At 35.6% G+C, this 16288-nt stretch overlaps 1 protein-coding gene across 2 annotated transcripts; it reads left to right on the top strand.

Moving 5' to 3' along the window:
* The first annotated feature begins 203 nt into the window (after positions 1-203).
* LOC141623676 (putative methyltransferase PMT5) lies at positions 204-7745 on the top strand. Of its 2 annotated transcripts, XM_074439810.1 has the most exons (10): positions 204-579; positions 679-1288; positions 1404-1539; positions 1641-1881; positions 2743-2968; positions 3154-3315; positions 3439-3742; positions 4200-4332; positions 4930-5132; positions 7522-7745. In XM_074439810.1, exons 2-7 carry the CDS (start codon positions 765-767, stop codon positions 3461-3463), a joined length of 1314 nt encoding a protein of 437 aa, XP_074295911.1. In that variant the 5' UTR covers positions 204-579; positions 679-764; the 3' UTR covers positions 3464-3742; positions 4200-4332; positions 4930-5132; positions 7522-7745. The 2 variants fall into 2 exon arrangements, with proteins under 2 accessions (XP_074295911.1, XP_074295910.1); XM_074439809.1 differs by having other exon boundaries at positions 341-1288; positions 3154-3312; positions 3440-3742.
* The last annotated feature ends 8543 nt before the right edge of the window (positions 7746-16288 follow it).

Below are 16288 nucleotides of genomic sequence, written 5' to 3'. Positions count from 1 at the left end.
GATTTAACCCATAAAGACCGGGCTTGGGATCGCTAAATAGGCCCTCTGATTTGCCCCAGCCCGGCCTAGCCCGCACATATGGGCCATTTTTATCATCTTGGCCCGGCCCATTTACATCACCAACCTCCTTTGAATGTTTCATCATGGCAACATTAACTATTTAACGACCTTTACAAAAACAGCAAAAAAAAAAAAAAAAAAAAAAACCAATTTAACAACCTCATTCTATCTCCTCTCTCATCATCACTAGATCGATCTCCAGTCTCCACAGTCACACTGTCACATTAACAACAAAAAAAGAATTTGGAAAATAAAAAGAAAAAGATAAAGAAAAACAACTGAATTTCCCGAATTTCACTCCACTGTCATTTCTCTGAATACATTCTTCTTTCTTTCTGTATCTCTGTCTGTCTTTTATCTTTTATATTTTAATATTTTAATATTAATTTAATCAGTTGGTTAGTTAGTTAGTTTGTTTGTTGTTGCACATTTGAACATTGAAATTAAATTCATCAAAAATTGGATCCTATGATTCGGAGATCTCAATTTGTTATCTCTAACCCTAAACCTCTTTTAACGGTACTATTTCATATTCTGATCTTTCCCAAATCAATTTTGTTTTACAGCTATAATTCTCCTTTTAATTATCATCAGTTGTTATAATTGTTGTCATTGCAGCAGCTGGAAATTGTCTGTGTTATGATTTGGGATAATTCAATTGTTTCAGATGAACTGTTGAAATAAGGGAGTGGTAGAAATTGGTCATGAGAAGCTACTGGTTTAATAAATTGTCACTAATTTTCGCCCATAAAATACGGCATAATTGGTTCCTTTTCTGCCTCCTTACTATCGTTGCATTTGTTGCTTTTTTAAGGTCGTCATCTTCATCACCGTCTAGCGATTTTGATTCCTTAGCCGGCCCTCGCTTGCCCGAGGTTTTTACCAATTATAGGAAGTTGAAGGAGCAGGCGGTGGTCGATTATTTCGACCTTAGGTTTCTTAACTCAGGGGCTAATCCCAGGCAAAAGGAATTGCCCCTTTGTGGAAAGGAGAGGGAGAATTATGTGCCATGTTATAATGCAAGTGCAAACTTGTTAGCTGGGTTTAAAGATGGCGAGGAGTTTGATCGTCATTGTGAATTGTCGAGAGATGAAGAACGTTGTTTGGTTCGACCTCCTAAGGAGTATAAGATTCCCTTAAGGTGGCCTGCTGGTCGAGACGTGATTTGGAGTGGAAATGTCAAGATCACTAAAGACCAATTCCTTTCTTCTGGAAGCATGACAAAGAGGTATACCTCATTTTTTTTGGAACTATTGGATCCTCTTCTGAATCATTTGAATACACTTAAATTATTCTCTTCTTTTCATGCTGAAAATTTGTTTTAAATGGATGAATTTTACTAGGATGATGTTACTGGAAGAGAACCAAATTGCTTTCCACAATGATGATGGGCTGATCTTTGATGGCGTTAAAGATTATTCTCGCCAACTTGCTGAAATGATCGGGCTAGGCAGTGATCTTGACTTCCCTCAAGCTGGTGTAAGCTTTTTGCTGCTTCCCTTCAATTCTATTAAGAACTGTGCAGGAATTTTTAAATATACTTTGCTGCGTGAGCTGATATGTTTCTATGGCAATTACAGGTACAAACTATGCTCGACATTGGCTGTGGGTTTGGAGGTTTCGGAGGACATTTAGTCTCACTAAAAGTGATGCCTGTTTGTATTGCGGCGTATGAGTTGACAGGTGGCCAGGCTCAGTTGGCCCTGGAAAGAGGTTTACCTGCTATGATCGGCAACTTTATTTCCAGGCAACTTCCATATCCAGCGTTGTCTTTTGGCATGATTCATTGTGCTCAGTGTGGTATTGACTGGGATGGAAAAGGTAATTTGATCACACTGCACAAATGATTGTATCGTATTTGTTCACCTTATTCCACTTTGCGGGAAATGGGGAGTTTCCTCTATATATTGAACCTGATGTGAGGGGAAACAACTGCTTAAAAGAGGTCTTACTTGTAGTTATTCAGTATCTGTGCTCTGTCATGAGGCTCATGTTTTGAAAGATGTGAGGAATTTTGACTAGTCTCTTGATCATTGCTTTCTGTTGATCTTGAATAAAAATAAACGAAGTCTCGTATAGCTTTCCTATTTATTAATGTACTTATTGGGTACATGTGAGTTTATTAACCGGGTGGCATAATTTTGCTGTTTGGTTAGTATATCAGACATTTGAATCAGAAATGGCGTGGCTGTTAATATATTTAAGGTTATTTGAATAGGATCTTAGGTGGGGGTGGGGAAGGGAGGGAAGAAGAGAGTGAATGTGCATGGGGGTTCCCCTTAAAATCTCTTCCATTAATATCGCACTCTTATGTAGCTAGTAGAAAATTAGGTGAATTTTTATATCAACAAAACTATCACCAAGCAGGGACCCCACTCCAGGTTGCCCTTACGATAAGAAAAGAATTCAGATGTTAAGTTTTTCGCCACATATCCCTTTATGACTCGAAGAGGTTCCTTTTTGTATGATACATGCTCCATAGTATATTCGTCAGGCTACTAAGATATTTAAAAAACAGTGCTAACATTTCGTGATGGAAAAAAAATTTGTGTACTACAGATAACTTTTGACTTGTTTGCATAAAATGCACTCAGTATATTGGAAATTTGACCTTCATTAAATGCTCTCCCCAACTATTACATTTTTTTTAACGTAAGTTGCAACAATGGCTTTCTGATACAGACGGGATGTTTATTATTGAAGTCGATCGGGTACTCAAGCCTGGAGGTTACTTTGTGCTTACTTCTCCTATGATCAAACCTGAAGGGAGCTTGTTGGCAACAAAGAAAGGGATCATGTTGACGCCAGTTGAAGATTTTACGCAAAAAATTTGCTGGAGTCTTCTTGATCAACAAGATGAAACTCTTATATGGCAGAAGACTGCTGATGCAAATTGCTATGCAGCTAGGTAAGAAAAACAGCTTCAGAAACCTTATTTATTGCAGATTACTTTGTTAATTTTGATTTATTTGAATTAGTCCTTCATAGTGTGACATAAACTCCTTCACTTATCATTGTGCACGATAAATTGATGATACAGAGTACTCCTTATTATTCATCTAAAGGTTTCAGTCTTATTTTCTTGTGTTATAGGAAGAAGGGGGTGCCTCTTTGTCAGGATGAGAATGAAAGCAAACCATATTATCGCCCCCTTGCCAGCTGCATCACTGGAGCGAATAATAAAAGATGGATTTCTATTCACAATAGATCAAATAGCTCTCGGCTTACCTCTCGTGAGCTTGAACTTCATGGAAAGTATTGTTTCGGTGTTTTTTAGTTTTTCCTCATTTGTGTCACATTGATTTCTAAATTTTCTATGTAGCTGTAAGGCAGAGCTGGTGGCTTTGTTGCTTATCCTTTTCATTTTTCATTCTCCAGGTGTTCAATCTTGGGACTTTTATGAAGACAGGGATAATTTGAAAACAGCGATGAGAAATTATTGGTCATTGCTTACTCCCTTGATATTTTCTGACCATCCAAAACGGCCAGGTGATGAAGATCCATTGCCTCCTTATAACATGGTACGCAATGTTATGGACATGAATGCTCATTATGGTGGTTTTAATGCCGCTCTTTTGGAGGGAAAGAAATCAACGTGGGTTATGAATGTAGTTCCTGTCGGGACTGGCAACACGCTTCCCCTGATACTAGATCAAGGTTTTGCTGGTGTTCTTCATGACTGGTAAGGTTTCATGCCAAAGAAAGTGTAATTTTTCCATGACATCTGTTTTCCTTCACCGAGTATGTGTGTGAGAGAGTCATTGTAACTTGTAAGTAATCATGCATGAGACCAGTGTACATGCAGTCATCATAAGTACAGATTAAAACTTCATGTGATATATTTATCAAATAGGTGGTTGCATTGCCTACTCTTGATTGAACATAAATATAATATCCTAAGTCTAATGTGGGAAGGTCCTGAAGTTCACTTCTTCTCCATCCAGTTTTGTTGCCAAATTGAGTTACTATTGTTTTTTTGGTGTTATGGGCTTATGGTATCCTGGATTCCTGGATTCTATACCATAGTTAGACACGACTGTTTTATTATTTGATTTCAAATAGATATCCTGAATTGACACGTTTCACTTTCCTTCTGTAAAAAGGGGGAATCCTCATTGTTGCCAATCTTCTAATTGCAGGTGTGAACCTTTTCCCACTTATCCTCGGACTTATGACATGCTTCATGCCAATGGGCTTCTTTCTCATCTGAGTTCAGAAAAATTTAGAATGATGGATTTATTTTTGGAGATGGATAGAATTCTAAGGCCAGAGGTAAGATTTACAGACCAAAAGAGTCTTTGCTTTTGGTTCTATTTAGAGTCACTTGCCATGTATTCTTATTGTAGTGCTTCTTCCATATGCAAATTCAGAATATAATACTTATTTCTCTCCTTTGTTGTTCATTTGGATTTGGCTGTTTACTTTCCTTCTTATTCCTTTTCCTTTTGTGTCTTTATCTTCTTTTGTAGCAGAATACAGAAATTTGTAAGGATTGCAAATTCAGAATACTCCCTCTGTCCCGGTCATTTGTTGTCCTTTTCTATATTGGGGTGTCTCAGTCATTTGTTGTCCTTTCTATTTTAAGAATGAACTTAATGAGTAATTTGATCATTCTCATTCAATTTGTTCCACTTGTCATTTAGTTATTGGCATTTTCCTATTTCCTTGGTCATTGTGCCAAAACGAAAGGACAACAATTGACCGGGACGGAGGGAGTATAATACTTAGTTAATGGCAACAGTGTGAACTATAGCTATAAGTTTATCTTTGTTCGTCTAATTTTTTGACACATTCACATATTGACACTTATGAGAACTTATTTTATGTGACACAAATTGTATCTTTTACAACCCATGTATTTAATTCTAGGGTTGGGTCGTCCTTTCTGATAATGTTGGCGCAATAGAGATGGCACGGACACATGCTGCTCAGATTAGATGGGAAGCAAGGGTGATTGATCCTCAGAATGGGAGCGATCAGCGGCTTCTTGTTTGCCAAAAGCCATTCTTGAGAAAATAATAAATTTGGTTGCACGGGTTTCACAAAACAACACCCTGGAAATTCCACATCTGGTAAGTGGTAAACATTATTCAAGTAAACTAGGTTTGATGTCCGGCTACGCCCGGGCTTCTTTTATTACCATTTAAGTTTTATTTTTTACGAAATATGATTTGCTAAATTTGGGTTAATACATACATTTACAATTTATACCTTGAAATTATGATGAGATGTAAAATTAAACAACAAATTATGAAACACGTTTACCACTCACGTTGTTAATACTATTACGTTCACTACTTTTTCGATTACTGTTGTTTCTTTAACTACTCCTGACGACTATTACTTTCACTTCTCCCGCCGTCCTTATTTTTTCTTTCACTACTCCCGCATTTATTATTGTTAATTTCACTATTTACGTTGTTGCTAGTATGACTTTCACTACTCTCGCTCCTATTATTGTTATTTTTACTACACACATGGGTGATTACTATCTTATTAGTTGATTATCTAATTGTATTAGAGTTATATATTTAAAAAAATCTAAAATATTATATTAAAATATTATTTAAGAGCAATCATTATTATTTACTAAGTAAATTACAAATCTAATAAATTATGGAATATTATATTTTTTTGGAAATCTAGATTGATTTATTTACCTTTTAATAGTTTCCAAAATATAAAATACTTATATTACAATTGTGTATGTTAAATAATTAACATATTTATACTAATTAATACCATAAGTGGGGCCTGTTTATTTTAAAGAAACTCATCTGGTATTCTCTTAATTAATACTTCAACCAAAACGATATAATATTTACATTGAAGTCCCTTGTTCAAGTCCATTACATATTGCTATCGATTAAAAACTATATTGTATAATTAATTTGTATAAATTTATTTAATTACATAGAAGTCCCTTGGTTTCTGGAATATATATATACTAGGTTTGATGCCCGGCTACGCTCGGGCTACCTTTATTTACCATTTAAAATTTATTTTCTATGAAATATGATTCGCTAAATTTTCTTAACACATACATTTATAATTTATATCTTGAAATTATAATGAGATGTAAGATTAATCAACAAATTATGAGAAACGTTCACCACTCCCGCTGTTAATATTATTACTTTCACTACATCCCATGTTAATACTATTACGTTCACTACTTTTTCGGTTACGGCTGTTTCTTTAACTACTCCTACTATTTTTACGGTTAATCCGTTAGTTTTGTCAAACTCATATATTTAAATAAATTAATATTTTTCTAAAATCGAATTGTTAATTAATTTTTCATACTCTGTCCGTTGTTTGTATTGTTACTTGCATTGCATATGTTGTGACTACTATTACTTTCACTACTCATGCCGTCATTATTTTTTCTTTCACTACTCCCGCATTTATTACTGTTAATTTCACTACTTCCGTTGCTGATAGTATGACTTTCACTATTGTTGCTACTATTGTTGCTTTTACTACTCACATGGGTGGTTACAATCATATTAGTTGATGATTATATAGTTGTATTAAAGTTTTATACTTAAATAAATCTGAAATATTAAATTAGAATATTATTTAAGAGCAATCATTATTATTTACTAATTAAATTACAAATCTAATGAATTATGGGAATATTATATATTTTGGAAATCTAAATGATTTATTTACCTTTTAATAGTTTCCAAAATATAACGACTTATATTATATTTGTGTATGTTAAATAATTAACATCTTTATACTAATTCATACCATAAGTAGGGTCTGTTTATTTTAAGGAAACTCACCATATTTTGGTGTTCTCTAAATTTATATTTCAACAAAAACTATATAATATTTACATTGAAGTCCCTTGCTCAGGTTCATCACACGGCGCTAGTGATTAAAAACTATATAGTATAATTAATTTGTATAGATTTATTTAATTATATTGAAGTATCTTGATTTCTGAAATTAATATATAGTATTGATTGATTGATAGTATTAATTGATTGATGACATGTAAGGACCTTATTGTGCTAGTGGTTTCGAATTGAATGAAGGTAGAAACTAGATTATCGATCCTCAAAACCACATATATAATTAAGCATTTTGCTTTGCCATATATATATCCATGGTTCTACAAATCGTGTCTCAAGTAATGTGTATAATCAACATTTACTTTACATTTTTTTTGAAGTAGGCCACTAGCAATTAATAAAGTCTATCTTTTTTGAGTTTGAGCAATTTTAGGCTTTCAGGGATTATCTAATAAAGTGAACTTGGAAGGTAAACAATGATTTAGATTGATCTGTGAAATCTAGCATTTGTTGCAATGATTTTACCGTCTAGCATTTGTTGCAATGGAACTATTATGTGATTTCAGTTTTACCCTATATCTTTTGTGATGGATATGTATGAAGACCACAAGAGTCGACATATTGTGTGACGCATGACTTGCTTGTTGTAAACTTTCAGGGAATACTTTACACGAGGGCTCATACAGAAGAGGAGCTTGGATTCTTGATTGATGTTGAAGATCTGCATTTTTTATTACACGCAGGGTGGAAGTTGTACATTAGGTTATTTATTGCAGGAAGTATCTGCAATTTATTTTTCTACTTTAGGAGCAACATTTTTGTAGCAATTCATTCATCTCATTATTCTTTCTTGATCTGTCCACAGGTGTTCATTTTTCTTTTTTTTGGTTTCAAATCTGTTTAATTTTCTTTTCTACTATTTTCGGTAATGGCCTCTGTGATGAAGGTACGCAACACAAAATGTAACAGGTTCTCTCTATTATGCTGAAAACAATGAAGTAGAGTTTCAGTAAGTCCAATTCCGGTACAGATTACTTAGTTGTGTAGTTCTTTTTATTGGTGATTTTGATCACAAGTCATTTAAGTGTATTCGGGTTTTCGAACCGAAATCGTTATGAGCTTGTGACTGATATAACATGAGTTAGGGGGTGCGGAGTTAGACCTGGCAAAATCAACCCGGCCCGATTGACCCGACCCGAAAAGGTTGACCCGAGACCCGAAATCGACCCGAACTGCCGCACCCGAATGACACCCGAAGTCCGAATTGACCCGACCCGACCCGAAAATGACCCGAGCTTTCATGGACCCGTAACAGACCCGACCCGAAATGCCCGACCCGAAACCACTCAACCCGAAAATGACCCGACAAAATATAACTCTAATTGACCCCAAAAGACTTGAAATGCCTTTTTCTCTCTTAATTATTGACCCGAAAATGACCTGACCCAAAATAACCCGACCCGCTTGACCCAAAATAAACCCGACAAACAAACCCGAAACAGGACTTAATCCGAAATGACCCTACCCCCGACCCGAGCTAACCCGAAAATTTGAGAAACCTGAAATGGCCCGACCCGAAATGGCCTGACCCGAACCCGACCCGTTAACCCGATTTGCCAGGTCTATGCGGAGTGTACACTCATAATCGGGTTATCGAGTTCATGTGTTACATGGATAAGGTTGTGATAAGTGTTATTATCATGTTTTAGGGTGTGTTTGGATTGAGAAATTTGAAGGAAAAAGAAAGGGAGGGAGATTAGGATTTGCCCTGTTTTTTCTCGCTTTTTTTAGAATTGAATCAATCGAATCAATCAATTGAATGGAGCCGAGTTGAATCGAATGAATCAATCAATCAATCAATCAATCGAATCGAATGGAGCTGAGCCGAATCGAATCGAATCAATAGAATAAGTAATCAATCGAATCAATAAAGATGAATTGAGTTTAATCAATCAAATAACCATAATAATAATAATATTAATATTTATAGGGAAAAAAAATTATAATTTTATATATGAATAATCATAAATTATAATAATGAAAATATAGTAATTTTTTTACTAATAATATTCTTAATAACAATAATAAATAATAATGTCAATATTAATAATGATATTAGTAAAAATAATTGTTTCGACTAAAAACACTCAAGTAAGCGTTGTTCGAATCCCGGTCGGGTCAACGCGCTCCTCTCAGATGCCACCCCGAGCCTATGCTTGCTCTCTTGGATGGATCTTGCACACGTAATAAACAGGGCCTCAGAGGGTTCGCAAGAGGTCCTTCTCTGATGCCTTACGGTACTGTGGATAGTCGAGACCTTGTTTGAAGCTAAGGTCTCCATGCCTTCTCATAGTAGCTCGAGTAGTCTTACTTCTAGAGAGAGGAAGTTGTTGGTGAGAAGTATTTTACCATTGATTGGTGAATAATGAGGTATTTATAGGTTTCTATGTGTGCCTCAAAATGATGGCTTGGCAAGCATGGTTACCGGATTCGCTATGAATACGCCTTACCGATTCGCGATTCGTGATTCGCTTATAGAAAATGTGTTATATGTATTTTCAGTAATCAACTTGATAGAAATCGCTTTTAACGATTCGTGACTCGTAGGGTACCAATTCAAGCGAATCCTTAGCCATGTGGCAAGTGTGTTGACTTGTATGACTCCGTATTGGCTAGTGAGTCAAGTCGATCGAGCGTGCCCCATCAATAATATTTATAAAAAATGTTATTAATTTTAATAATAATTATAACAACAACAACAACAACAATAATAATAATACTATTAACATTAACAACATTATTATTCATTTTAACAACAATAATAATAATAATACCAATAATAATTATAACAACAACAACAACAATAAATTAACATTAATAACAGTATTATTCATTTTAATAATAATATTCATAATAATAATAAATAAATTATTATTAACATTATTAATAATAATAATAATAATAATAATAATAATAATAATAATAATAATAAATAAAGAATAATAATATTAAAAAAATAGTATTATTGATAATAAAATTAATAATAATTATTAAATTTAAGATGAGTAAAACTGAAATGAGATGAACTTAATGGAGCCGAATCGAATCGAACTAAATCGAATAGAGTGGAGCCGAATCGAATCGAATGGAGCCGAATCGAATCGAATCGAATCAATGGAGCCGAATCAACTAAATCGAATCAATCGAATAGAAATGAATGAATCAAGCTGAAAAATAAGCCAGAAAGAACAGGGCCTTACAATCCCTTGTTTGGATAACAAATGAGAGTGGCGGGGAATGGAGGAGGAGAGATTTGGTGGGATCCAATTTCCCTCCTCCAAGCCTAATCAAAATCTCTCCACAATATGCAAGATTTGGAGGGAAATTGTATCTAAACAACCACACTTCCCCTCCCCTCTCTTTCCCTTCCCCTCTTTCCCCTCCCCTCTCTTTTCCTCCACTTTTGCCTCCCCTCTCTTTTCCTCCACTTTTGCTATCCAAACACACCCTTAAAATCGTTTAATAAGTGTTTACGTTGTATGTTACGTTCCCTATCGAGGTTAGACCCTTTGGGGTCGTGAATTGAAACACCTAGCATATTCCTTGTGGTTGGTGGTTTCTTGTGTGGGTGTTGGTTTGAAACATAAGAAACAAACATGCTTATCCTATTAACAATCTTGTATTACATACCTACTATGTATATAAGGAAGAGTTAGAATAATTCATTGGAACATATTTGAAAATTCAGATTTTGAAAAGACAAAACAAAATTAATAAAACTTCATTAAGCAGTGTCTTTATCTTTCTCTAGATGAAAAAGGTGTAAGATTTATGAAAGGTTATGAGTTTTATTGATGAATAACAATAGGTTACAAGAGATGCTTATATACTAAATACATACAAGAAGTAAAGGAATATTTACCTTAAACTAAAACTAGGAAATTAGGAAAATTACACAATTAGGAAATTACAAAACATGGAAAATAATTCTAGAGAATTCTAGATACGTCTAACACGCTCCCGCAAGATGGACGATTCGAAGGAGAGACCAATCTTGAAAAGCAAAAAAAGTAAACCGCTGGCGAGCAAGGGACTTAGTAAGGACGTCGGCCAATTGATCATCACCCAAAATGTGTTGAACACGAAGCTTCTGTTGTTGAACATATTCACGAACAAAATGAAATGAAAGTGCCAAATGCTTCATCCGGGAATGAAAGACAGGGTTTGCAGAATAATGTGCCGCACTTAAATTGTCACAGTAAATGACAGGAGAGGACTGAACTAGGATAGCAAGCTCATGAAGCAGAGATTGAAGCCAAACAATTTCAGCAGTTGTAGTAGCAACGGCTCGGAACTCAGCCTTAGTAGACGACTGAGCCAGGCCGCGTTGCTTTTTGGACGCCCAAGAGAGCGGGTTTTTACCAAGATAAGTGACAAAACCTGTAGTAGAGACATGGGAATCCTGGTCGCCAGCCCAGTCGGCATCACAGAATGCATGAAGACGAGGTGGGGAGGCACAAAATAATTGAAGACCAACATGGGATGTACCATTCAAATAACAAAGTAAGCGTTTAAAAGCGGTCCAATGATCAGTAGTGGGACGTTGCATAAACAGAGATAACTTGTTCACCGAAAACGCAATATTCGGTCGAGTGAAAGACAAATACTGTAAACAACCAAGAATAGCTCGATAGGCCGTATGATCATCAATCGAGATGGGAGTACCTTCTTGACTGAGCCGAGGGTTAGTAACCATTGGAGTGGGATACGGTTTGGCGTCGAGCATATTGTGTTTAGCAAGGAGGTCATGAATATACTTTGTTTGAGTGAGGAGGAGACCATCCTTATTGGGAATGACCTCAACCCCAAGAAAATAGGACAATGGTCCTAAGTCTTTCAAAGAAAACGCAGCAGCAAGATTCTGAATAAAGGCCGACACATGGGTAGAGTTCGGACCGGTGACGATAATATCGTCAACATAAACAAGTAAGTAAATTTGTTGAGCGGAAGAGGATGGGAGAAACAAGGACGGATCGGCAACGGAAGTTTTGAAACCGCAAGACAGTAAGTGAGTATTTAAGGTCGTATATAAAAGATCATAGATCCATATTAGACTCTCTAATTAAAAACAAATTATCTCATAATATGTTATTTTAGCGATCTATGTAACATGCATGCAAATATAAAAGCATAATAATAAAGATTAAGGAAATACAATTTCCTTACATTGATTTTGATGGTAATGTGGGCACAATCTAGATCACCTACCTAGATTGTTCTTGTGCTTATGAAATATGGAAGATCCTCCTTTACCAAATCTTCAAAGAGAAGACCTCCTTCTAGTAGCACCCAAGAACAACACCCAAATTCCTAACAAATATTAACTAGATATTATGCTAGAAATACCCTTGATTATATGTAAAATATTACTAACTCTCTTAGTAAATATTTTTGGTTTACTAACAAATCTTAGTAAATGGTTTTTATAATTTTAGAGAGATGTAATTTTCTTACACTTTCTATCACATGCAAAATATTCAAGTGTAGTTGAAATGAACAAAATGATAGAGAGTATAGGGGGGGGGGGGAGGAGTGTTTTCTTTTTACTTTTTTGTCCACCCAGTAGCTCTCAACTTAGGGCAGAACAAAAGGAAAAATTGGGAAGTAAAATGTGGAAGGAAATGATTATGTCTAAAGCAACACACAATCCTATTTACACGATTTCCATGACCCATTTACGGGTCCATATCGGTTCTTATATTTGTCGCACAAATACGTGTAATTTTACTTTAAACATCGTTTTATGTTTAAATACTTCCCGATTAATTTTGTCCAAAACACTCCGTAGTTATACATGTACCGCTACACATATTATTTAAGTACTAATATTAATCACATTAATCAATTAGTACAATTTTAGTGAAATAATTAATTAACTAAAACTCGTCTCATAAAATTTATTATTTAATTATCGCATAATTAAATAATAACTGCCGCGCCTTGAGTTCGCAACTCGAAATCTCTCTAAAAAGAATCGACTAACCTTTTAGTCAATAAATCAAGGGACTAAATAAATTGTATCTCATACAATTAATTAGTTGTCAATTGGGGTTCGTTCCTTTAGGTGTGACCGAAAGGGGTCAGTTGATCACCGTCGTCTCACGACAATAACGTCAAACTCTAGCCAGCCTACCGTTATTGATTTACGTTAATCAACTGACGAGGATTAAATAATAAATATCTTGATGATATTCCTTTAATGAGATTTAATATGTAAATGCACTATTGTGGAGGACACTAAATCCAACAATCTCCCACTTGTCTGACACAAGGTGTGTGCTACCAATTCTCTTGTCCATTTTAATCTCCCACTCAATGCAAGGTGTCTTTCAGGTCGCACTTGCACATGAACATATCGCGAGTGGTTTTCTTGATCGGGAGTGTGACTACAAGACCGGAAAAATCTCCCACAGATTACTTCCGAGCGTGGCCACGCATTTATAGTCACAACTCCTCGAGTGGCATTGAGATATTGAAACCCAACGTGGGTGGACAATTCCTGTATGCCCTATCTATCTTTTCTCAATAAAGATCATCATGACTCAGAAGATGCCCTTTGGCCTCCTTTCACGGTACGACCTAGGACAAAAACAAAAGTCACTCGGAAACTGCACTGACTTAGATAATAGTGTAACAGCAAATTTTGTATCGCAAAATAAATGTAATACAAAATAGGAAACAAATGAATTTTTATTAATATCAGAAATTTTATGTGTACAATCTCTAATATATCCTCTGATTCTAAATGCCGTAGTAGATCACGTAAACGCTGTCTGTAGTAGAGGCGCGAACGTTGTATTTGAATGACACCTGTAGAGGTTGTATGCACTCTGTAGGAGGTGTCGATTTGTATTCTTGAGAGGGTCACTGCGACTTGTTCTCTCTTGAATGTTGTAGCTTGAACTTGAATTTCTTGGGCAGGCGGCACAGTTTTAGTGTGCTTGTTGACTGCTTGCAGAGGGAATTTATAGAGCTTTTGTGTCTTTTTCTCTCTGAATTTTATGATTATGATTTCTCTCACTTTGAAATGAATGGGAATGGCTCTATTTATAGAGTTTTAATTCCCCTTGGTGGACTTTGACATTCACAGGCCCATTTATGGGTTTATTAGTGAACTTGGCCCAAATTTGATCTTTTTTCGGGTTTAATGATCCGGATAACCCATTTTGTAACACGAATCAACCCGTATATCATTTAATTGGGGCAAAATAATTAAATCGAGCTAAAATTTAGTATTAACTCAGATTTAATTGATTTATTTTATTTATTCGGCACATTAATAAATTTTCTGTGCCTACAAATTGCCCCCTCGGGACCTTGTCACGTGCACTTTTGGTGTCTTGATGTGGCGAGGTCTCGATTCATTTTGGCTTTGACTTGGAAGTCTCTGCGCACCCAAACTTGTCGCAAGGATGACCCATTTCTTTTTTTAAACGTCACTCTATCAGTATTTTGATTTGGCGAGTGACTTTTTTCTTTGACTTGAAAGTCGTGCGTACCTAAACTTGTCGTAAAGGTAATCTTTTTTTTTTACATCACCCTGTCATTTTTAGACTTGGCGGATGACCATTGTTTGACTTGAAAGTCGACGAGTACCTTTAATTATGGTAACGGAAACTCAATATTTTATTGATGTCACCGTGTTACAATTTGACTGGCCAATAATAGGAGTTAAATGCCCAATTTCCCTTGGAAAGCAAATCATGTGGCCCCAAATTTATCCATATTAGCCCATAATTAGGAAATAATTCCATGATGGTTCTTTCCTTATATCTGTCGCTCTCTTACTTCGGCCACAAGTCAGAAGTAGGATTTTGGGCATCCCATGTATATATATACATATTCACCAGCCCTACTCTTATTTCCTGACTTTAATTTACTCGTATCCTAACAGCGAACTTAGACCGACGACGCAGGTGTGTATATCCATCCTTCTCTTTCTCTTTTTTTTTTTTTTATTTATTTTTTTTTTTTTGCAAACTTTTGTGTCCTATACTTCCGTATTCATGGTATTACAACTTCATCTTCTCCTTTTTATCATACATGCAGAATTCAATTTGTTTGGTACCGAAAATCGCCTCTGATTTCTCAACTCGTTCAGCAAACTTTGAGTAAGTTGCTTTCCCGAGACCTCGACTTCGTTCAGCATTATGAACTAGGGCATCCGATCAGCACTTAGTTGTAAAACTCTACTCTTTATTGCGTCAAATTTCGATATTGTCGTCATAATATAAGAGCATTTATCAATTATCATGTCGTCTGTTACACGTTAAAGTTTGCTTGCTGGTATAATACACATGTGTGTCTATCAACGAACTCGACGAACTCGTTATAGCTTTTTGCCTATTTGATCTTTTACTTTTAGAATAACTCAAAGACAATGTATCTTGCGTCCTCAAATCTTCACAGAAAACTAAGCCCCTGCTATAAAGTGTCTTCCTTTTACGTATTTTTTATGGCTTTTGCATCTCGATCGAGTACGCTCCAAGTTATTCGTCTTTATCCTCTCTATTTGTTCGCTGAAATTTCGTGTTTACTTGACATCCTTTGAAGATTAGACGTTCTAGTTATGAAAGCATGAACCAGTTTTTTAATCTGGTCCGTCACTTTTTTTTTTTTTTTTTTTTTAAATTTTGCTTCGTAAGCCGAACGTCTTGTCTTTCTTCTTTTCTTTGTCGGCTCATTTACTTAACCCTCGGACCGAAGAGCAAGAAATTCGTCCATATTTCTGTAGTATACGAAGCACAGGGATTGATGAGGGAGCACAGTTTCCGTTATTGGCGACCCTGGTCTTGGCGGAAGCGTTGCATATGCCGGAATGAACTAGGGATCATGTCGTTATCATTAGCGATAGACGATGATATGTCGAGGAAAATTTTGATTGCCTTGACATTAAAGTGGAAATTTAGTAGCATGAATATCGCATTATGTCAATTAGCCAAATTAAATACTCCGTATCAATCTTTTGAGGCTCTTTTTTTTTGTTTTTCTTAATTTGCTCTGTCAGCTACTACTAGCCATGGAGAATTCAACTTCTATCAACTTGCTTTTGTTTCTTTTACAATCACCTAATTTTTTTTTTGTGATGTTGTCATGCATTATAATACTAACTTCTGTCGTTAACTTGTGCAGTTTTGGGGCTACTACATTTGCTTGGCCAGTAAATCTGAGCGCTTCATCATTTATGTTACTCATAAAGCGTTTGCACGGTAGTATTCACGACTCATTTAATCCTTCCTTTCTTCAGCTTTATTTCTATACGCATTAATCCAACCCGATATGTCTATGTTGCCTCTTTCTTTCTTGTTTGTACATTTGTTTGTTGGAAGCATTGTGCGCAGGTTATATTGTTACTTCAAATCAGG

The sequence above is a fragment of the Silene latifolia genome, chromosome X (genome assembly GCF_048544455.1).
Source record: "Silene latifolia isolate original U9 population chromosome X, ASM4854445v1, whole genome shotgun sequence".
NCBI lineage: Eukaryota > Viridiplantae > Streptophyta > Magnoliopsida > Caryophyllales > Caryophyllaceae > Silene > Silene latifolia.
The sequence above is the reverse complement of the archived record's forward strand: the minus strand, read 5'-3'. Positions and strand labels throughout refer to the sequence as shown.

Coding starts and splice junctions, on each gene's coding strand:
- LOC141623676 (XM_074439809.1), top strand. CDS start 765: ATGAGAAGCTACTGGTTTAATAAATTGTCACTAATTTTCGCCCATAAA. Junction 1,882..2,742: donor TATTGACTGGGATGGAAAAG/GTAATTTGATCA, acceptor TTTCTGATACAG/ACGGGATGTTTATTATTGAA. Junction 4,333..4,929: donor ATAGAATTCTAAGGCCAGAG/GTAAGATTTACA, acceptor ATTTAATTCTAG/GGTTGGGTCGTCCTTTCTGA.